The 22,805-nt window shown below is 44.3% G+C and overlaps 1 protein-coding gene and 1 long non-coding RNA gene across 2 annotated transcripts; both read right to left on the bottom strand.

The window, feature by feature from the left end:
- Positions 1 to 1,564: 1,564 nt before the first annotated feature.
- LOC141171716 (uncharacterized) lies at positions 1,565 to 7,184 on the bottom strand. The gene is made up of 5 exons (XM_073655367.1): positions 6,963 to 7,184; positions 6,757 to 6,880; positions 6,576 to 6,673; positions 6,287 to 6,377; positions 1,565 to 3,993 (listed from the first exon to the last, which is right to left on the bottom strand). Exons 1-5 carry the CDS (start codon positions 7,182 to 7,184, stop codon positions 2,636 to 2,638), a joined length of 1,893 nt encoding a protein of 630 aa, XP_073511468.1. The 3' UTR covers positions 1,565 to 2,635.
- Positions 7,185 to 7,301: 117 nt separating this feature from the next.
- On the bottom strand, positions 7,302 to 17,917 carry LOC141173113 (uncharacterized). The gene is made up of 3 exons (XR_012252584.1): positions 17,843 to 17,917; positions 7,849 to 8,066; positions 7,302 to 7,421 (listed from the first exon to the last, which is right to left on the bottom strand). It is a non-coding gene; the product is annotated as an uncharacterized lncRNA (long non-coding RNA).
- Between the last annotated feature and the right edge of the window lie 4,888 nt (positions 17,918 to 22,805).

Below are 22,805 nucleotides of genomic sequence, written 5' to 3'. Positions count from 1 at the left end.
GGGCCCCTTGGTGCAGCTGCATGGTGGGGACCCAGCGCAGTTGCACCGGTGGCGGTATGTCCACCCCTGGACTGCTATAGGGCCCCCCCGGCTCACAGGCCCCATAGCAGTCGCGTGGTCTGCCGCCATTGGCGGTACGCCACTGGGTATATACAATATAAAACAAATTGTCTGAGGGATACTTAAGTGCTTTGATCAATTAAAGGGGGGATTTGGGTTGACAAACAATTCTATAGATATTTACAGTTTCGGCGTTCATTTAATGCACAATCAAAATGGACTCCCTTTTGGGTAAAAAATAATACTTTTGTTAAGTTGGTATTAGAGAAGGGAAATACTAAGATTCCTATGTAACATAGGAGACCGGACTGATGCTGAATGTCCACGATGTAAAATGGATGATGCGGGCCTATTACATACGCTATGGGAATGCCGGGAGTCAGGTAAATGCTGGAAAGGAGTTCTGTCTATTATAAAGAGGGTATATAAAATAGATATTCAACCAGACCCAAAAAATGCCTATTAGGTATATTAGAAGATTATATGGAATTTGACCCAATTTTAATAGGGATTTCACGTATTTTATTTCAAACTAGGAAACATATTGCATCCAAATGGATTAACCCCTCACCCCCAGAAATTAGTGAACTCAAAAATAGGATAAATAATATTATCAGATTAGAAAAAGGGGTATATAAAAAATGAAACTCAATGAATAAATTTGAGAAAATATGAGGCTTATGGTTGGATACACCTGGAATGCCATCAAGGGGGTTATTGCTGGAGAGACAATTTGACTTATGGAGGAAGGGAGTCATTGACGAGGTCTAATGTTTCATTGTGTATTGGAATTCCTTAACATGTGGTCTGGGTGATATAGCACACCTATATGTGTATAGGATTATAATGTTTATTACAATATTATGCTTATATAAGAGATTTCAAGAATGTGGAATGTTAATTGTAAGATATAGTAACTGCAAGTTATCAGACGGTAATGGGCAAGCTGAAAGGATATATAGGAGAGATGCATGTATGTTATTTTATTATTGTATGTTGTCAGGAAAACTTGCCGGCCGGTGGGTGCCGATCTCTGGCGCCCCCTTACCTCTCAGGTCAGTCAAGGTACTGCACCTAGAGTAAGTAGTGCCAGGAAGCTGCCACCAGCGGGGGAAGACACTGTGGGGTGTGTGTTGTCCCTTACACGTCACTAATCCGTGACGCCACGATACGGGCACAGCTCTCTGGCGACCCCTTGCCTCTCAGGTCAGTCAAGGTACTGCACCTAGAGCGAGTGGTCGCCGGAGAGGCCGTCCTGTAGCCCACTAGGTATTTGAGGCCCTCTGCAGTGAGGGCGGTATATATATATTTCCCTGGCCGCGCCAGTAATATATATCCACACCTCCAACCATCACTGCCAACCTTCCTCAAATCCCCCAGATGGTATGCTGCCACCAGTCCTCGTTTGATACAAGTCCGTTAAAAGACTGATATCGGGTCAGGAACCAACCCGGTGGCGTTTATGGCTTCGGGGAGGAGAACGATTACAGAACAAAAGAAAGAGAACTATTAAATTTTATATTTAATCCAAAAAGGGAGGCAGTGTTTAGGAAAAATATATACAAGGATGTTACAAAGGGGACATTAAAATACATAAACAGTTACATAAAATAAACAGGAGGAAAGAGAAGATAAATTACTTACACTATACGATCGCGGAGACGACTCGATATAGGTGGAGGAGGGGCTCTCCAAATTATGCTGTTATTGAACAGGACCCGTTGCATAGAATTCTTATACCCCCCAGCAATGAGTGCTTCTGTCTTCCCCCTAGATTACTTTATAACTAAGGAGAGACCTGGCCACACGCCCCTTGCGGTGACATCATGTGGGCCGGTCTTCAGCCTGTAGATTTTTATTAGAAATGCTGACTTTGGCGATAACTCATCGCCCGTTAATCGCAGAAGCTCGCAAACTACGCCATATTTTCCCTCATGATTTTATCTTTATTTTGACATCACGCATCACATCGCTTCAGTCAGCTATTCCGGGGTTCTTGCACTACGGCCCCCCAATGTTGGTTACGGCCCTAGAAAGCGACCTACATAATCCGGGGCTGATTTGGTCACTACACATATGGGTCCCGTTACTGTCAGACCTATAGAACTCATATTATTTCATAACTAATATCGGAGTCAGTTCGTCTACAAACTTTCCTTTAAGGCTCGGGAACTAGTCTTCACAAGTACACGTAAATGAGTGCAAGCCTGCGGTTGTAATTACCCCCTGCTCTCTCAAAGACAAGAGGCTTGGTTCCCTAACGAAGTTTTAACACTTCTTCCCTGGCCGTGTGTGAATAACTATTTATCAGTGGTGCGTTAATTGGGGCTTTGTGCTGGAAGAAGGAGTGGGTGAGGGAGGGGGTGAACATGTGTGTCACGCAGATGGAAGGACATTTTCCGGATATTAATATTTTCTAATATTCCTGACATATGTACTGGTTTCTTGTTTTGTAAAAAAAAACTAATGAAAAAAAAATCTAAAATTTACTGGATTAAAAAAAAAAAGAATAGGAAAAAGGCTTCTACCCTCTGTGGGTTCTCCAGTGCGTAACCAAAGCTGATTTAAGGTTAAATCATTTCCCACATTCAGAACAGGAAAAAGGCTTCTCCCCTGTGTGAATTCTCCAGTGCGTAACCAAAGCTGATTTATTGTTAAAACATTTCCCACATTCAGAACAGGAAAAAGGCTTCTCCCCTGTGTGAATTCTCTGGTGTCTAACAAGATCTGATTTCTGGTTAAAACATTTCTCACATTCAGAACAGGAAAATGGCTTCTCCCCTGTGTGAATTATCTGGTGCTTAACCAAAGCTGATTTATGGTAAAAACATTTCCCACATTCTGAACATGAAAAAGGCCTTTCCCCTGTGTGAGTTCTCTGGTGCTTACCCAAAGCTGATTTATGGTAAAAACATTTCCCACATTCTGAACATGAAAAAGGCTTCTCCCCTGTGTGAGTTCTCTGGTGCTTAACCAAAGCTGATTTCTGGTAAAAACATTTCCCACATTCTGAACATGAGAAAGGCTTCTCCCCTGTGTGGGTTCTCTGGTGCTTAACCAAAGCTAATTTATGGTAAAAACATTTCCCACATTCTGAACATGAAAAAGGCTTCTCCCCTGTGTGAGTTTTCTGGTGCTTAACCAAAGCTGATTTATGGTAAAAACATTTCCCACATTCTGAGCATGAAAAAGGCTTCTCCCCTGTGTGAGTTCTCTGGTGCTTAACCAAAGCTGATTTATGGTAAAAACATTTCCCACATTCAGAACAGGAAAATGGCTTCTCCCCTGTGTGAGTTCTGTGGTGCTTAACCAAAGCTGACTTATGGTAAAAACATTTCCCACATTCTGAACATGAAAAAGGCTTCTTCTCCCCTGTGTGAGATCTCTGGTGAATAACCAAAGCTGATTTCTGGTAAAAACATTTCCCACATTCTGGACAAGAAAAAGGCTTCTCCCCTGTGTGAATTATCTGATGTCTAACAAGATCGAATTTCCGGTTAAAACATTTCCCACATTCTGAACATGAAAAAGGCTTCTCCCCTGTGTGAGTTCTCTGGTGAATAACCAAAGCTGATTTACAATTAAAACATCTCCCACATTTGGAACAAGAAAATCTATTGTCCACTGTGTGTATTTTTTGACTTATAGACTTTTCGAGGGTAAAACTATTTACATTTTCTGAAAGTGAAAATGACTTCTTTGATTTAGGAGCAGTTCGTTTTTCAATTCTTTTTTTTTTATTTTGACTTTCCTTAGTAGTCGGTAATGAATCAGAAGACAGGACCTGTATCATAGGATCAGATGACAGATCTTTGCTGTGAAGGGATGATGGGATATCTGGAGTAATGGCATTCACTTCAATTGTATCCTGTGGGATCTCAAGCTCATCTGATATAAAAATCTCCTGTCCCTCTGATCTCCTGGTACAGTCATCTGCCAAGAAAAAAAACAATTATTAATTTTGAATAAAACATCCTTGAAATTTATATTTTTGAACATTTCTACTTAAAATGTCTGTAGAAATGACAACTTATTGACAGAATGACAGTGAATGACAATTCACAGTCTAATAGAAAACTTCATAGGATGAACCAATGGAGCATAGTGTTCAACTGTTTGTGCATTCTGCCTCCAAAATATGGAATAAGAAGCCACCAAACAATGTTATGTAGATGAAAATGATACCAATAAAAACTTCTACTCATCCATAAACCAATCCAGCAATATCCGCTCTCCCACAGTCAGATCTCCCCCTCTCTTCTGAGCCTTGCAGTGCGTCCAAACCACATTTATCATCCATGTATTTGGCATTACTATAGTGAGAAGAACCCTCTTCATTTACGGTGTGCGTCTCCTAGAGCACAATCTGGGCACTATGTGTTGGGTAATAAAATGGCCAATGTGTAATTTTTACTCTCCAACATCGACTGCGAGCTAATGTCCAGAAAGTGGCTGTGGAGTCAAAATAGTCACTACTCCTATAGATTAATTCACTGAGGGTTAAAATTTCCAAAATGGAGTCACTTTATGGTGATTTCTACTGCACTGGTTTTCTGCCATTTTGTCATATAAAGGTTTCTGCAAATGTTGTGTCTCATCTCCTCTGGGATCGGCAAGATCTGCATTCAAAAGGCTAAATGGCGCTCCTTCCCTTCTTACCCTGCCATGTGCCCAGACAGTAGTGTACAACCATATATAGGGGATTGTCACATTCAAGAGTAGTTGGAAATAATTTTTAAGGTCCATTTGTTTCCTATTATCCTTTGAGAAGAATTCCAAAAGTTATCACCATATAAAGTGACACACGTCAGATTTGAAAAATGGAACCTGATTAGGAACAAAAAACTGTCTGCGGGAAGGGGTTAAATCAGAGGATTACTGAAGTCAAAAACTGTGAGTATAGACAACAACACATCTACTGAAATGACCAAACTGAACAGTCTTCTCAGTAAATAGTGAGTAACTAGTGGAGAAACCTCTCTGGGGTAATTAGAGTCTGGGGCTCGGTGGCTCTTCATCATCTAAACTATCGTAAGGGACAATATTTTATGTCAGATAAATTCAAGAAGAAATATTAGATATTGAAGTAGAACTTTTTATAATAGTGCAGAGATGAGGGGTCTTAAATTTAGACCTCGGCATTGGGAAGAGGTAATGGAGACCTTCTTTTAAAGACCACCATGGAGTTACAGAGACACATAAGTGAGTCAGGCCGATCCCACCATAATCAAACTATCATAGAGAATGAACCTGTAAAAAAGACAGAATAAAAGATATGTTACATTCCCAACAGGAACGTATATATAAGGGAGAGCTCCAACACTAAACCGGAGTCGCACTCGTTTATGGTGGACCATTGGAGGTATGAGGAGTCCTGACCAGAAGAGTAGAGAAAGTATTAGTGCCCCCATTTCAGGAGAGATTGTGCAGGAATCTGAATTCTTTAGGATTGAAAACATAATGGAATTTATGACGTGGAGTGAATCCATGAAACCAGGGCTCGAGCCATGCCACCACATCTCCTGCAGGCGTGAATAGATGTATATTACAGCCATCAGCCACGCACAGCTTAGAGACATATCATGGCACAGGTGTAATGTTTTATTTATGTAGTTTATCAAGATCCTGTTTGAAGATAGTTTGAAAAGTCGGGATAAAGGGAAACTCCGTTGTTATTGTACAGAAATTCACACTTGGCCCTCACTGCACATTTAATATTTTCGATCATAAAAGTGAAGTTTGGCCAGAAAGACTGGACCTGGTCTTGTAGGGACCATATGAGAACATTCAGCCGCACAGAAGGGAGAGAAGGTAGATTCATCCAATGAGATATCAGGGATCTAGGAAGCCAACAGCATCATTACCCTCCGCTTTCTCTTACAGGCCCATCAGAATATTTTTCTTCAAGTGATTTTCTCACTTGTCAGCACTTTCTACGTACGCTGTCATTTGGCTTTGTAGTTTACAGATCGGGGCAGGTAACAGTCAGCGTCTACTAATCCCAGGGGGTAGGTGGATCCTCCAGGTTATAGGTTCTACAGAAAAGGTCTTTTACAATTACACAAAGTTATGTGAACATTTTTGGATGGAGGAGAATGTTGTGGTCTAGAGGGAAAATGGTGATCACACGATTGTGATACGGCCGGACTACACCACCGATAAAGCAGCCGCAGCCGGTGACTGAGAAGAATCTGTGACTTCTCTGCATTTAGTGGTTACTACTCACCTGGGCAGTTATCTGTAGGAATCTCCTCCTTACACCGCTCATCACCCCTCACATATGTCTCTGTAGTATTAATATGGGCCAGATCTTCACCCTGAAACAAATATTGTAAAAGTCACAGACAGATGGAGAAGTCCCATCTATGATCAGCTATAATCCTGCCATCTCCACCGTTCTCATTACACAAGTATAAAACATGTAATACTGGTGGATAAAACAAGACTGAGCACAAGACCTTCACAGATGTCTACACATCATAGGGGAGATCTCATGACACCTTCTCTCCATCTACCTGATGATCCTGAGGAACATTGGGATCTTCTTGTTTACAGTCCTGTGGAAGAAGAGGACGGGGACATCTCTCTGGTGTTGTCCTCTTACTGGATAGATCTGGAGGAAACACATACAGGGACTGAATTCATTCTTTACATACAGATAATTATAGGCCGTGTGTATTTAGTCCTGTCTATTACCTGGTGATGTGAGGGGCTGGGGAACCTCCACCATGACGTCCTTGTACAGATCTTTGTGTCCTTCTAAATACTCCCACTCCTCCATGGAGAAATAGACGGCGGCATCCTGACACCTTATAGGAACCTGACACATACAATGATACCGTCATCCCCCGATCCCTCCATAGCGTTACTGTATAATGTCCCAGCATTCCCAGCAGTGTCACCTCTCCAGTCATCAGCTCAATCATCTTGTAGGCGAGTTCTAGGATCTTCTGGTCATTGATGTCCTCATGTATGAAGGGGTGAGATGGAGGCCCTGTGATTGGGCTCAGGGGTCTTCCCCATCCCTCAGACACAGGGTCCTGACAGCGCTCACTAGAGGTCTTCTTCACTACTGTGTAATCCTGGTTATGGAGAGACACATTAATAAATCTCACTCCAGACATTTCCAGAGTCCTCACCTCTCCAGTTCTGTCCATCTGTTATTCCCATAGATAAGAATGATGTAATGTGACGTCATCAGAATCTCTCACCTCTCCAGTAAGCCGGAAGAGGATCTCTAGGGTGAGGTGTAATATCCTCTCCGCCATCTTGTCTCTGTCCATGTCCATCCTTGATAGGTGATTCAGAAAAATTCTCTTATATAGAAGATCTTCACTGAGAGGATCTGATATTGTAGAGACCTGAATGAGAAGAAGATGAGCCGATGTAACATCATAAAGAATTCTGTGTAATAATACAATTAATGAAGACAATAAGGGAAATATATCAGGAGATAGAATGTGTAGATGTTGTGTTCTCTAGTTTTTATGGACTGGAACATAAGTTGAATTGCTGACTTAGACATCTCCTCCATACTTCCAATCACTGGCTAAGTTGGCCACTGCTTCAGTAAGAATCACCCAGAATCCCAAGCAGCAATGGTATTTTTATTATTTTACAACATTCTGCTTTTGTCCCTGACGTACTAATAAAACCTATAGATTTTAGGCCACAGACAACAAGCAGTTTCTTCCTCGGAGTCGGCAGCTGAATACGTTTCTTATAGACTCATCTTCCATAACGCTAATTCTCGTCATATACATTACACATGGCATGAGAAATAACAACCTCATGATGAGGACGACATCTTCATCTTCACTGACTCCATCATCAGCGACCGTCTGTATGAATGTTTCCCGTCTTCCCCAGGTTGTAATCTTTTATCACGTTAGATCTCATTTATAAGAGCGTGTGTGTAAGAACAAGACAGTTATTTGATGCTAATGTCTCCATGTACAGTGGTTTTTTTCCTGGATATTATGTTTCTTTTAGCATTTTCCTGTAGGCTTCCATATATTACATGAAAAACACCAAAAAAAGAAAAGCAAGTGTTAAAACATAAAATATAATTGGGGATGGTGGCACTGTGGGAACATTATACTGTATGTGGGGGGGGGGATGGTTGTAATGTGGGAATATTATACTGCATGTGGGGGGATGGCGGGACTGTGAGAACATTATACTGTATGTGGGGGGATGGTGGTAATGTGGGAACATTATACTGTATGTGGGGGGGATGGTGGTAATGTGGGAACATTATACTGTATATGGGGGGGATGGTGGTAATGTGGGAACATTATACTGTATGTGGGGGGATGGCGGTACTGTGGGAACATTATACTGTATGTGGGGGGGATGGTGGTAATGTGGGAACATTATACTGTATGTGGGAAGATTGCGGAACTGTGAGAACATTATACTGTATGTGGGGAGATGGCGGTACTGTGAGAACATTATACTGTATGTGGGGGGATGGCAGTACTGTGAGAACATTATACTGTATGTGGGGGATGGCGGTACTGTGAGAACATTATACTGTATGTGGGGGGGATGGCGGTACTGTGAGAACATTATACTGTATGTGGGGGGGATGGCGGTACTGTGAGAACATTATACTGTATGTGGGGGGATGGCGGTACTGTGACAACATTATACTGTATGTGGGAAGATGGAGGTACTGTGAGAACATTATACTGTATGTGGGAAGATGGAGGTACTGTGAGAACATTATACTGTATGTGGGAAGATGGCGGAACTGTGGGAACATAATACTGTATGTGGGAAGATGGTGGTACTGTGGGAACATTATACTGTATGTGGGAAGATGGAGGTACTGTGAGAACATTATACTGTATGTGGGAAGATGGCGGAACTGTGGGAACATAATACTGTATATGGGGGGATGGTGGTACTGTGAGAACATTATACTGTATGTGGGAAGATGGTGGTACTGTGGGAACATTATACTGTATGTGGGAAGATGGTGGTACTGTGGGAACATTATACTGTATGTGGGAAGATGGCGGTACTGTGGGAACATTATACTGTATATGGGGGGATGGTGGTACTGTGAGAACATTATACTGTATGTGGGGAGATGGTGGTACTGTGAGAACATTATACGGTATGTGGGAAGATGGTGGTACTGTGAGAACATTATACTGTATGTGGGGAGATGGCGGTACTGTGAGAACATTATACTGTATGTGGGGAGATGGCGGTACTGTGAGAACATTATACTGTATGTGGGGGGATGGCGGTACTGTGAGAACATTATACTGTATGTGGGGAGATGGTGGTACTGTGAGAACATTATACGGTATGTGGGAAGATGGTGGTACTGTGAGAACATTATACTGTATGTGGGGGGATGGTGGTACTGTGAGAACATTATACTGTATGTGGGGGGGATGGTGGTACTGTGAGAACATTATACTGTATGTGGGGGGGATGGCGGTACTGTGGGAACATTATACGGTGTGGGGAAATAGAGGTACTATGAGAGCATTATATTGAGAGGCTTAATGACCGCAGTGGCTCCTGCGACCGACCCCTACTTCAGCTGGATGTGTGTTCTCGGACTGACATTCAGCTGAAGTGCCACAATACACGCTGCTGACCAATCAGAGGCCAGCAGCTGACATCAGCATGTACGCCATTAGGGGGCGCATGGAAGTAACATCATGCTCTCCTGTCACTTCCAGCTGAAGTCAGCGGCAGCTCCAGAAAAAAGACACCGAGCGGCGAGGGAGCAGAGAGAAGGCGAGTATAATGTTCTGTTTTCTTTAAATCAGCGATTACACGGTGCCCTTGGCCATAATACTACATGTAAGAGTGTGGGCTGTGCATTATACTACATGTATGAGTATGGGCTGTGCATTATACTACATGTACGGACTGTGGGCTGTGCATTATACTACATGTGTGACTATGGGCTGTGCATTATACTACATGTAAGAGTATGGGCTGTGCATTATACTACATGTATGAGTATGGGCTGTGCATTATACTACATGTAAGAGTATGGGCTGTGCATTATACTACATGTATGGACTATGGGCTGTGCATTATACTACATGTACGGACTGTGGGCTGTGCATTATACTACATGTACGGACTGTGGGCTGTGCATTATACTACATGTGTGACTATGGGCTGTGCATTATACTACATGTATGAGTATGGGCTGTGCATTATACTACATGGATGACTGTGGGCTGTGCATTATACTTCATGTATGGACTATGGGCTGTGCATTATACTACATGGATGACTATGGGCTGTGCATTACACTACATGTGTGGACTATGGGCTGTGCATTATACTACATGTAAGAGTGTGGGCTGTGCATTATACTACATGGATGACTGTGGGCTGTGCATTATACTTCATGTATGGACTATGGGCTGTGCATTATACTACATGGATGACTATGGGCTGTGCATTACACTACATGTGTGGACTATGGGCTGTGCATTATACTACATGTATGACTGTGGGCTGTGCATTATACTACATGTATGACTGTGGGCTGTGCATTATACTACATGTATGACTGTGGGCTGTGCATTATACTATATGTATGGACTATGGGCTGTGCATTATACTACATGGATGACTATAGGCTGTGCATTATACTACATGTATGAGTGTGGGCTGTGCATTATACTACATGTATGAGTATGGGCTGTGCATTATACTACATGTACGGACTGTGGGCTGTGCATTATACTACATGTATGAGTATGGGCTGTGCATTATACTACATGTACGGACTGTGGGCTGTGCATTATACTACATGTGTGACTATGGGCTGTGCATTATACTACATGTAAGAGTATGGGCTGTGCATTATACTACATGTATGAGTATGGGCTGTGCATTATACTACATGTAAGAGTATGGGCTGTGCATTATACTACATGTATGGACTATGGGCTGTGCATTATACTACATGTACGGACTGTGGGCTGTGCATTATACTACATGTACGGACTGTGGGCTGTGCATTATACTACATGTGTGACTATGGGCTGTGCATTATACTACATGTATGAGTATGGGCTGTGCATTATACTACATGGATGACTGTGGGCTGTGCATTATACTTCATGTATGGACTATGGGCTGTGCATTATACTACATGGATGACTATGGGCTGTGCATTACACTACATGTGTGGACTATGGGCTGTGCATTATACTACATGTAAGAGTGTGGGCTGTGCATTATACTACATGTATGACTGTGGGCTGTGCATTATACTACATGGATGACTATGGGCTGTGCATTACACTACATGTGTGGACTATGGGCTGTGCATTATACTACATGTAAGAGTGTGGGCTGTGCATTATACTACATGGATGACTGTGGGCTGTGCATTATACTTCATGTATGGACTATGGGCTGTGCATTATACTACATGGATGACTATGGGCTGTGCATTACACTACATGTGTGGACTATGGGCTGTGCATTATACTACATGTATGACTGTGGGCTGTGCATTATACTACATGTATGACTGTGGGCTGTGCATTATACTACATGTATGACTGTGGGCTGTGCATTATACTATATGTATGGACTATGGGCTGTGCATTATACTACATGGATGACTATAGGCTGTGCATTATACTACATGTATGAGTGTGGGCTGTGCATTATACTACATGTATGAGTGTGGGCTGTGCATTATACTACATGTATGACTATGGGCTGTGCATTATACTACATGTATGGACTATGGGCTGTGCATTATACTACATGTATGACTATCGGCTCTGCATTATACTACATGTAAGAGTATGGGCTGTGCATTATACTACATGGATGACTATGGGCTGTGCATTATACTACATGTATGGACTATGGGCTGTGCATTATACTACATGTATGAGTGTGGGCTGTGCATTATACTACATGTATGACTATGGGCTGTGCATTATACTACATGTACGGACTGTGGGCTGTGCATTATACTACATGGATGGACTAAGGGCTGTGCATTATACTACATGTATGGACTATCGGCTGTGCATTATACTACATGTATGACTATCGGCTCTGCATTATACTACATGTAAGAGTGTGGGCTGTGCATTATACTACATGTATGACTGTGGGCTGTGCATTATACTACATGTATGACTGTGGGCTGTGCATTATACTACATGTATGGACTATGGGCTGTGCATTATACTACATGTAAGAGTGTGGGCTGTGCATTATACTACATGTATGAATATGGGCTGTGCATTATACTACATGTATGACTGTGGGCTGTGCATTATACTACATGTATGGACTATGGGCTGTGCATTATACTACATGTATGACTATGGGCTGTGCATTATACTACATGTAAGAGTATGGGCTGTGCATTATACTACATGTAAGAGTATGGGCTGTGCATTATACTACATGTATGGACTATGGGCTGTGCATTATACTACATGTATGGACTATGGGCTGTGCATTATACTACATGTATGGACTATGGGCTGTGCATTATACTACATGTATGGACTATGGGCTGTGCATTACACTACATGTGTAGACTATGGGCTGTGCATTATACTACATGTGTGGACTATGGGCTGTGCATTATACTACATGTATAGACTATGGGCTGTGCATTATACTACATGTGTGGACTATGGGCTGTGCATTATACTACATGTACGAGTATGGGCTGTGCATTATACTACATGTATGACTATCGGCTGTGCATTATACTACATGTATGACTATCGGCTGTGCATTATACTACATGTAAGAGTATGGGCTGTGCATTATACTACATGTATGACTATCGGCTGTGCATTATACTACATGTATGAGTATGGGCTGTGCATTACACTACATGTGTGGAGTATGGGCTGTGCATTACAGTACATGTGTGGAGTATGGGCTGTGCATTACACTACATGTATGACTATCGGCTGTGCATTATACTACATGTATGACTATCGGCTGTGCATTATACTACATGGATGAGTATGGGCTGTGCATTATACTACATGTATGAGTATGGGCTGTGCATTATACTACATGTATGAGTATGGGCTGTGCATTATACTACATGTATGAGTATGGGCTGTGCATTATACTACATGTATGACTATCGGCTGTGCATTATACTACATGTATGAGTATGGGCTGTGCATTATACTACATGTATGAGTATGGGCTGTGCATTACACTACAAGTATGAGTATGGGCTGTGCATTACACTACATGTGTGGACTATGGGCTGTGCATTATACTACATGTATGGACTATGGGCTGTGCATTATACTACATGTATGAGTATGGGCTGTGCATTATACTACATGGATGACTATGGGCTGTGCATTACACTACATGGATGACTATGGGCTGTGCATTATACTACATGTATGACTATGGACTGTGCATTATACTACATGTACGGACTATGGGCTGTGCATTATACTACATGTACGGACTATGGGCTGTGCATTACACTACATGGATGACTATGGGCTGTGCATTATACTACATGTACGGACTATGGGCTGTGCATTATACTACATGTACGGACTATGGGCTGTGCATTATACTACATGTACGGACTATGGGCTGTGCATTACACTACATGTGTGGACTATGGGCTGTGCATTATACTACATGTACGGACTATGGGCTGTGCATTATACTACATGTACGGACTATGGGCTGTGCATTATACTACATGTACGAACTGTGGGCTGTGCATTATACTACATGTACGAACTGTGGGCTGTGCATTATACTACATGTATGGACTGTGGGCTGTGCATTACACTACATGGATGACTATGGGCTGTGCATTACACTACATGGATGACTATGGGCTGTGCATTACACTACATGTGTGGACTATGGGCTGTGCATTATACTACATGTGTGGCCTATGGGCTGTGCATTATACTACATGGATGACTATGAGCTGTGCACTATACTACATGTACGAACTGTGGGCTGTGCATTATACTACATGTATGGACTGTGGGCTGTGCATTACACTACATGTGTGGACTATGGGCTGTGCATTATACTACATGTGTGGCCTATGGGCTGTGCACTACTACATGTACGAACTGTGGGCTGTGCATTATACTACATGTATGGACTGTGGGCTGTGCATTATACTACATGTATGACTGTGGGCTGTGCATTACACTACATGTATGGACTGTGGGCTGTGCATTATACTACATGGATGACTATGGGCTGTGCATTATACATGTACGGACTATGGGCTGTGCATTATACTACATGGATTACTATGGCCTGTGCATTATACTGTATGGAGGATTATGGGGAGCGTTTTATACTTCGGTTATGGGGCCCCATCACTTCTACATTCGCCCCTGGTGAGTGTAATAGTTTATTTTTTTTCATACACTAAAGAACAGAGGCAGAACGGGGGACATATACTAGGTTGAGGCCCAGGATAAGGGACATACATATACAGGGGGTACGGAAAGTATTCAGACCCCTTTAAATTTTTGACTCTTTTTTTTTTTTCAACATCATTTTTATTTTATTTTTCAAAACATAATATATAACATACATCTAATCTGGTACATAGAGAGGTCAGATTGCCTGTACGCAGACTGGGTCTATAACAACTCTATTCACATATTTAATTGGTATAACAGTACATTTTTCACTCTTTGTTTCATTGCAGCCATTTGGTAAATTCTAAAAAGTTCATTTTTTTCTCATTAATGTACACTCTGCACCTCATCTTGACTGAAAAAAAACAGAAATGTAGAAATTTTTGCATTGGTGGACAGCCATTTTCAGGTCTCTCCAGAGATGCTCAATTGGGTTTAGGTCAGGGCTCTGGCTGGGCCAGTCAAGAATGGTCACAGAGTTGTTCTGAAGCCACTCCTTTGTTATTTTAGCTGTGTGCTTAGGGTCATTGTCTTGTTGGAAGGTGAACCTTCGGCCAAGTCTGAGGTCCAGAGCACTCTGGAAGAGGTTTTCATCCAGGATATCTCTGTACTTGGCCGCATTCATGTTTCCTTCAATTGCAACCAGTCGTCCTGTCCCTGGAGCTGAAAAACACCCCCATAGCATGATGCTGCCACCACCATGTTTCACTGTTGGGATTGTATTGGGCAGGTGATGAGCAGTGCCTGGTTTTCTCCACTCATACCGCTTAGGCTGCGTGCCCATGATGCGTTTTTCAAGCGTTTTTGCTGTGGAATTTGCGCAGCGTAAACGCTTGTAAAACACTTGGTAATCCGTCCCCCATGGTCCCCAATGACAATCCGCAATTTCAATACCCATGCTGCTGATTTTTCCGCAGCGTTTTTGATGTGCGGAAAAATCCACAGCATGTTCATTATTTGTGCGTTTACACATGCGAAATTTCCTTCTCAATGCATTAAAAAACGCAAGGCAATTCCGCATGTCAAAAACGCGCAAAAAACACGTGTCGAATTCCGCACACGTTTTTCCAGGCAAGGGCATGCAGAAATGAAGCGGAAATTTTCTGCTTCATTTCTGCATCGAGGGCACATAGAACTTATTGGTGATAATTCTGAGGCTATCTTCATCTCATCAGACCAAAGAATCTTATTTCTCATAGTCTGGGAGTCCTTCATGTGTTTTTGAGCAAACTCTATGCGGGCTTTCATATGTCTTGCACTGAGGAGAGGCTTCTGTCGGGCCACTCTGCCATAGAGTCCCGACTGGTGGAGGGCTGCAGTGATAGTTGACTTTGTGGAACTTTCTCCCATCTCCCTACTGCATCCTGGAGCTCAGCCACAGTGATCTTGGGGTTCTTCCTTACCTCAACCAAGGCTCTTCTCCCACAACTGCTCAGTTTGGCTGGACGGCCAGGTCTAGGAAGACTTCTGGTGGTCCCAAACCTCTTCCATTTAAGGATTATGGAGGCCACTGTACTCTTCGGAACCTTGAGTAATGCAGAAATTCTTTTGTAACCTTGGCCAGATCTGTGCCTTGCCACAATTCTGTCTCTGAGCTCCTTGGGCAGTTCATTTGAGCTCATGATTCTCATTTGGTCTGACATGCACTGTGAGCTGTGAGGTTTTATATAGACAGGTGTGTGCCTTTCCAAATCAAGTCCTATCAGTTTAATTAAACACAGCTGGGCTCCAATGAAGGAGTAGAACCATCTCAAGGAGGATCACAAGGAAATAGACTTGTGACTCAAATATGAGTGTCTGAGCAAAGGGTCTGAATACTTATAACCATGCGATATTTCAGTTTTTCTTTTTAATAAATTTGCAAACATTTCTACATTTCTGTTTTTTTCAGTCAAGATGGGGTGCAGAGTGTACTTCAATGAGAATAACTTTTTAGAATTTACCAAATAGCTGCAATGAAACAAAGAGAGAAAAATTTACAGGGGTCTGAATACTTTCCGTACCCACTGTATATATCAGGATAGGGGGTGGTCGAAATCTCGCAACAGGTCCTATCAGACCCTAGTTATGCCTCTGATTGTACTGTGTGGAGGGGATGGCGGTACTATGGGGGCATTACACTGTGTGGGGTCATCATACATACTGCATAAGGGACATAATGGGGGCATTACACTGTGTGGGGGCAACATACATACTGCATAAGGGGCATAATGGGGGCATTACACTGTGGGGGGCATAATGGGGGCATTACACTGTGTGGGGGCATCATACATCCTGCATAAGGGGCATAATGGGGGCATTACACTGTGGGGGGCATCATACATCCTGTATAAGGGGTATAATGGGGGGCATTACACTGTGGGGGTCCTGTACTCTGAGAACAATACATTTCCTCCCTTCCTGTCTCCATAGTTGGGTCGTATGTATCTATTACAGGAAACAGAACAGAAACCTTATGATTCTTAGGCTGAGTTCACACGATGCGTATTTAATGCGTTTCCGCGGCGTTTTTGCAGTTGCGGAAACGCATTAAAAACGCATGGTAGAAGGGCAGCAATGTTCCCCAATAGAAATCCGCATGTGCTGTGCCCATGATGCGGATTTTTCCGCAGCGTAAACGCTGCGCTCAAAAATCGGCAGCATGTCAATTAATTTTGCGTAAACGCCGCCATTGACTTGCATTAGAACGCGCCAATTCCGCAAGACTGCATCTGTACTTGCGTTATTGGCGCGTTCTAATGTGCGGATGGTACCCGAGTGTAGAGGAGAGGAGAGTCTCATCCACACCCAGGTACCATTAAAAAATCTGTAAAAAAAGAATAAAATAAAAAATAAATGTATATTTACCTTCTGTCGGCCCGCGCAGCGCTCCTTCTTGGTTCCCGGCACTTTGCAGTGAGTTGTAGGACCTGCGCTGACGTCAGAGTCATGTGACGGGTCACGTGACGCTGACGTCAGTAGGTCTTTCAATTCAAAGTTGCCGGCAGCCGGGAGAACGGAGTGAGCGGGACACCGAGGGCCATCAGAGGTAAGTATATACACTCTCTCGGGTCACACTATATAAATCCATGCTGTTTGCATGGATTTACTTAGTGTGACCTAGTTGTCAAGCACTTTCCAAGTGATGCTAAAATCGCCTGGAAAGCGCTTGTCAATCCACATGCGGAAACGCATGTGAATCCGCATGTAATCCGCAGGAAAAACGCATGCACAATCTGCATGTGTTTTTTCTGCCAGGGAGATGCAGAAATTTTCTGCTTCATTTCTGCATCGTGTGCACATACCCTTATAAAGGGGCAACACAAGACCCCAAAACAGCCTCTGTGCAGAAGGGGTTAATGCCCCCTGCGCCCAGTAATGGGGTCTCCACATACCTCCACCTGCAGAGCCGCCACCACATATATGGCTGTTGTGTGCACACAGGAGCTGTGATGAGGTCACAGGAGGGGAGGAGTCAGGGGTCACATGATCAGGGGCCTCAGTGGATGCAGGACTCTGCTGTGCTGGTTGTCATGGTGCTGGATGAGCTGAAGTTTATGTGTGGGGTCAGGAGGGGTTTACAGTGTGGATGTAGCAGAGCCGCGTGTGTACGAGGTGTACGGAGCAGAGCCGCGCGTGTACGAGGTGTACGGAGCGGAGCCGCGCGTGTATGAGGTGTACGGAGCGGAGCCGCGCGTGTATGAGGTGTACGGAGCGGAGCCGCGCGTGTACGAGGTGTACGGAGCGGAGCCGCGCGTGTACGAGGTGTACGGAGCGGAGCCGCGCGTGTACGAGGTGTACGGAGCAGAGCCGCGCGTGTACGAGGTGTACGGAGCAGAGCCGCGCGTGTACGAGGTGTACGGAGCAGAGCCGCGCGTGTACGAGGTGTACGGAGCAGAGCCGCGCGTGTACGAGGTGTACGGAGCAGAGCCGCGCGTGTACGAGGCGTACGGAGCGGAGCCGCGCGTGTACGAGGCGTACGGAGCGGAGCCGCGCGTGTACGAGGCGTACGGAGCGGAGCCGCGCGTGTACGAGGCGTACGGAGCGGAGCCGCGCGTGTACGAGGCGTACGGAGCGGAGCCGCGCGTGTACGAGGCGTACGGAGCGGAGCCGCGCGTGTACGAGGCGTAAGGAGCGGAGCCGCGCGTGTACGAGGCGTAAGGAGCGGAGCAGCACGTGTACGAGGCGTAAGGAGCGGAGCCGCGCGTGTACGAGGCGTACGGAGCTGAGCCGCGCGTGTACGAGGCGTACGAAGCGGAGCCGCGCGTGTACGAGGCGTACGGAGCAGAGCCGTGTGTACGAGGAGTACGGAGCAGAGCCGCGCGTGTACGAGATGTACAGTGCTGAGGTTTTATTCGATAATCTTCTCCTGCCCTTTGGATTCTCCAATGCACTAACAGGATTTCACGACTTTCTGAATGATATTTCTCTGATTACATTGGGATATTTCTTGTGATTTACCTTGATAAAAAAAAATTTCTGTTCAGGAAGTTTCATTCCCGGGGATCATTTTATCGGCTGATGGTTTACGATGGATCCCGGGAAGGTGAAAGCCATAATAGATTGGGTCCAACCTAGTGACCTGAAAGTGTTGCAACATTTTGTAGGATTCGCCAACTATTATAGGAAATTCTTTAGGGTTGTTTCTCAGATTACTGACCTCACACGTAAGAGGGCAGATCTCAAGGTTTGGTCACTAGATGCTATTGGGGCTTTTGAACAATTGAAGGAGTGTTTTATGTCTGCTCCTGTTCTAATCCAACCTGATCTCCAAGAACCATTCATTGTGGAGGTGGATGTTTCGGAGATCGGGGTCGGGGCCGTTTTGTGTCAATGTTCCAAGACTCTGACCAATTTGCGGCCATGTGCTTTTTTATCAAGAAAATTTTCATCTGCTGAAATAAATTTATGTGGTTGGGAATTGTGAGTTACTCACTGTTAAATTAGCCTTTAAGGTTTGAAGACATTTTCTGGGGGGAGAAGTTCATCAAATCACTGTGGTCACAGAATTTAGCGTATATTGAATCAGCTAAATGGCTAACTCCTAGACAGGCCAGGGGGCCCTTATTTTTCTCTAGATTCAATTTCTCTATCACTTTCAGGCCGGCATCCAAGCAGTTTTAGTTCTGTTTCTCCTCCAAAACCTCCATTCTCCCTGAGGGCATTGTGGTTTCTGTGATATCCTTGGAGGTTGAAGCTGAGACCCGTAAAGTCCAATCGTTTGCTCTTTTCGCCATGCCTAGGTTCAAATTATTTGTAGCTGTGTACCTAAGATTGCGTCTGTTGCAGGAGTTTCATGATTTAATCATGAGTGGTCATCTGCGGTTCACAGCTATGCAGAAAGCTAGTACTAGCCTTTTTTGGTGGCCATCTATGTATAATTATAATTATATTAAAGATTTTGTATCTGCTCGTGAAGTTTGCGCACATGCTAAAGTCTGTCTTAACCGGCCGGTTGGAGTATTGGCTCCATTGCAATTCCAGAAAGACAGTGAACTCATCTGTCCATGGATTTCATCACATAAAGGAATAAGTCAGCTAGAGATAGTCGCCATCATGCTCTCCAGAGACCCCTGAGCATCCCCAAGGAATAATCGTAAATCATCGGCAAACAATGCCACCTTCTCTTCCTTGGTCCCATATTTAAATCCATTTATCTCAGACATTTTACTAATTACTGCCATAAGAGGTTCAGTTGCTATTGAAAACAATAAGAGAGACAGGGGCTCTCTTATTGCCATAGCGCCATTCACTGTTATTTTGACGTTGAGTCCGAATAAAGCAATTGCACCCATTATATAAATTTGTCCATCTGCCGCAATGTAGCTCACAAATATTGCCATTCTACACTGTCAAAGGCCTTAGCAGTGTCCAAAGACAGGATCCCCCTTTGACCAATATTTTCAGCCCTTGCTTGACACACGCATCACCCCTTAATGCCTAAAGTTCAAGCCATCATTAAAAAACACTGGCCCCTCCTGGCCAGAGCCTACCCAGAAATTCCCACATTTGCAAATCCGGTACTCATGTGCGCAAAAAGAGCACCCAACATCAAAGATAAGATCATTACGGCAGACATAGGGTCCTCACGTACAACTTCCTCTCAACGCCTGCTCAGCACTCGTCGCCACGGCACTTTTCCCTGTCTCAATTGTGCAGCATGCTCCAACATCATTAAGTCTGACACTATCACACATCCCAGGACAGGGAAAAGCTACCCCATCAGGGGATTTTTTACGTGTGACTCGAATTTTGTAATCTACGTTATCAAATGCCCATGTGGTCTGCTGTACGTAGGCGAGAACACACAGCACATTAAAGATCGCATAGCAAGCCACAAGTCAACCATCCGTTGTGGCAAGAATTGGCTCCCACTACCAGATCACTTTACCAGAGCCAGACATACGGTGGCCCAACTCCGCTTCCAAGTGATTGAACATGTGGCAAGACCTAGACGGGGGGACAACCACGTTAAATTATTAAGACAACGGGAGTCTTACTGGATCCATACACTTCAGACGTTATCCCCAAAAGGTCTAAACAGAGAGATCGATTGGATCCGTTGAATTCCTATATATTACCACCTAATTGATATAGTCTGCTATACACCCCCAATAACTGACTGTCTTTTCTGCTTACAGACCCACTGAACCCACTTGTACATGTAGGTGAGTTAACTCCTCTAGGACTAACCTAAGTGCCTAATACTAACAATATCTAGTGGTGTCCCCCTACTCCCATTCACAGCGCAATACTGTGCATTACACCTTAACATACAAGTCCTCTTCCCGTACTCGTAACAACGCTATATTATGCTTTACTCCTGTATATGTATGCCCCGCTGCGCTCTGCGCATGCGCTAGTCAGCCAGCCACTATTGTGTACTGAGTACCTTAGCAACCTTCAGCGTCTATACACCACTATACCCCGAGCGTTACGTCACTTCCGGGGCCACGCCCCCTCCCGTGACGCACTTCCGGTTTAGCGCTCAGCCACAACATATTTAAACGGGGACTCCCAGTGTTCAATAAGCAGCACAGGGAGACAGACACGCTGTCCTCCTCCCCTATATGAACGGCCATACCTGGGACCACAGCACCAAATGGAGACGCAGGAGCACTGTACCACACCATAAGCGAAGGTATTTACCTTATAGGGGTTTGTCTTACTTCCCTTTGCATAGCACTGATTAACTGGGACTTCGTCTGTTTTCAGTCCCCTATAGGCCGATAAGCACAAGGCATACAAACGAGGTACTGGTCTTCAAAATTCCCCCTCCTACATGGGACCCTGACATGTCTCTAATATACATCCCTTGCCATTACAGTGTTACTCAGGATTTCCCATAATAATTCCTTCTGGCACATATCTGCATCTCAACCTACACAAGGTAACCTTACTGTGTACTCCATGATACTTAGCGATTGTAATCCTTTGTATATATGTATATTTGTTATTTTACTTCTTGCTCCCTATCCACCTCCCTCCCCCCCCCCTTCTCCCCTTCCCCCTCCTCGTCCGTCAATATCACTTTATATGGAGTTGTATACCACTATTGCTTCCCTCACATGTATGTATCCTAAACATCTTACCTCTCTTTTACAGTAGCGCGACTTAATGAATAAGGCCTGGATTAGGCCGAAACGTCTACTACTACTGTCGCCATTTACTGTTGCCATTACATGATACTGGTTTGATGTTATGCCTATACTAAAATAAATGAACACTGCAACTAATCTTATGAGTGTGCGATGATATAATTTCTTTATACGTACGGGGTGTATTTGTGACGCTCGCAGCCCTGCCCTGGGAAGATGGGGGTACTCGGAGCCGGGTCAGATGTTGAGGGGATGCAGCCGTGGCCTGGACCCGTTCCGTGCCCAGGGCCGTCACATTAAAAAAAAGATGTAAGGGCTTTCAGGGTTGAGTGGTATTATCGACTACGCCACCTGTGGTGTCTGGTGATGCGCCACCAGCGCTGCTAGCAGTCCTCTGAGGCTGGATGTAGTGGCAGCAGGCGATGTTATAACTCCCCACAGGTGGAGCTGGGCCTCAGGGCAGATGTAACAGGAGGATGGGGAGAGTAGTCCTGGGTCACTCAGGTGCTATGTGGTGCAGCGCAGAAATGAAGGATCCAGAGGCCATAGGGATAGTCTTCCAGGTCTTTTACTCACAGTTCTTTTAAGCAGCAGCAAGGCTTCTCCCTGCTCCTCACGGATCACTGCGGCCACCAGGGATGAGGGCTCAGCGCACCCAAGGAATTCAGGTACTTCGATCAGTATCCTCCGAGTGTTCCTAACAGTCCCCTTTGAACCTCTCCTGTGTGTGTGCGTGCAAAGGCCGGGTCCCACTGGATAA

The sequence above is a fragment of the Phyllobates terribilis genome, unplaced genomic scaffold (assembly GCF_046119375.1).
Source record: "Phyllobates terribilis strain yellow unplaced genomic scaffold, ASM4611937v1 Scaffold_12__6_contigs__length_324123572, whole genome shotgun sequence".
In the NCBI taxonomy this organism is placed as follows: Eukaryota; Metazoa; Chordata; class Amphibia; order Anura; family Dendrobatidae; genus Phyllobates; species Phyllobates terribilis.
This window is presented reverse-complemented; position numbering and strand designations above follow the sequence as displayed.

Bases quoted from the DNA above. Each gene is read 5' to 3' on its own strand.
- LOC141171716 (XM_073655367.1), bottom strand. From the start codon at position 7,184: ATGTCTGGAGTGAGATTTATTAATGTGTCTCTCCATAACCAGGATTAC. The intron at 6,378-6,575 runs GTAGATGGAGAG...TATTTGTTTCAG, and splicing joins ATGTTCCTCAGGATCATCAG to GGTGAAGATCTGGCCCATAT. The intron at 3,994-6,286 runs GTGAGTAGTAAC...TTTTCTTGGCAG, and splicing joins TCCTACAGATAACTGCCCAG to ATGACTGTACCAGGAGATCA.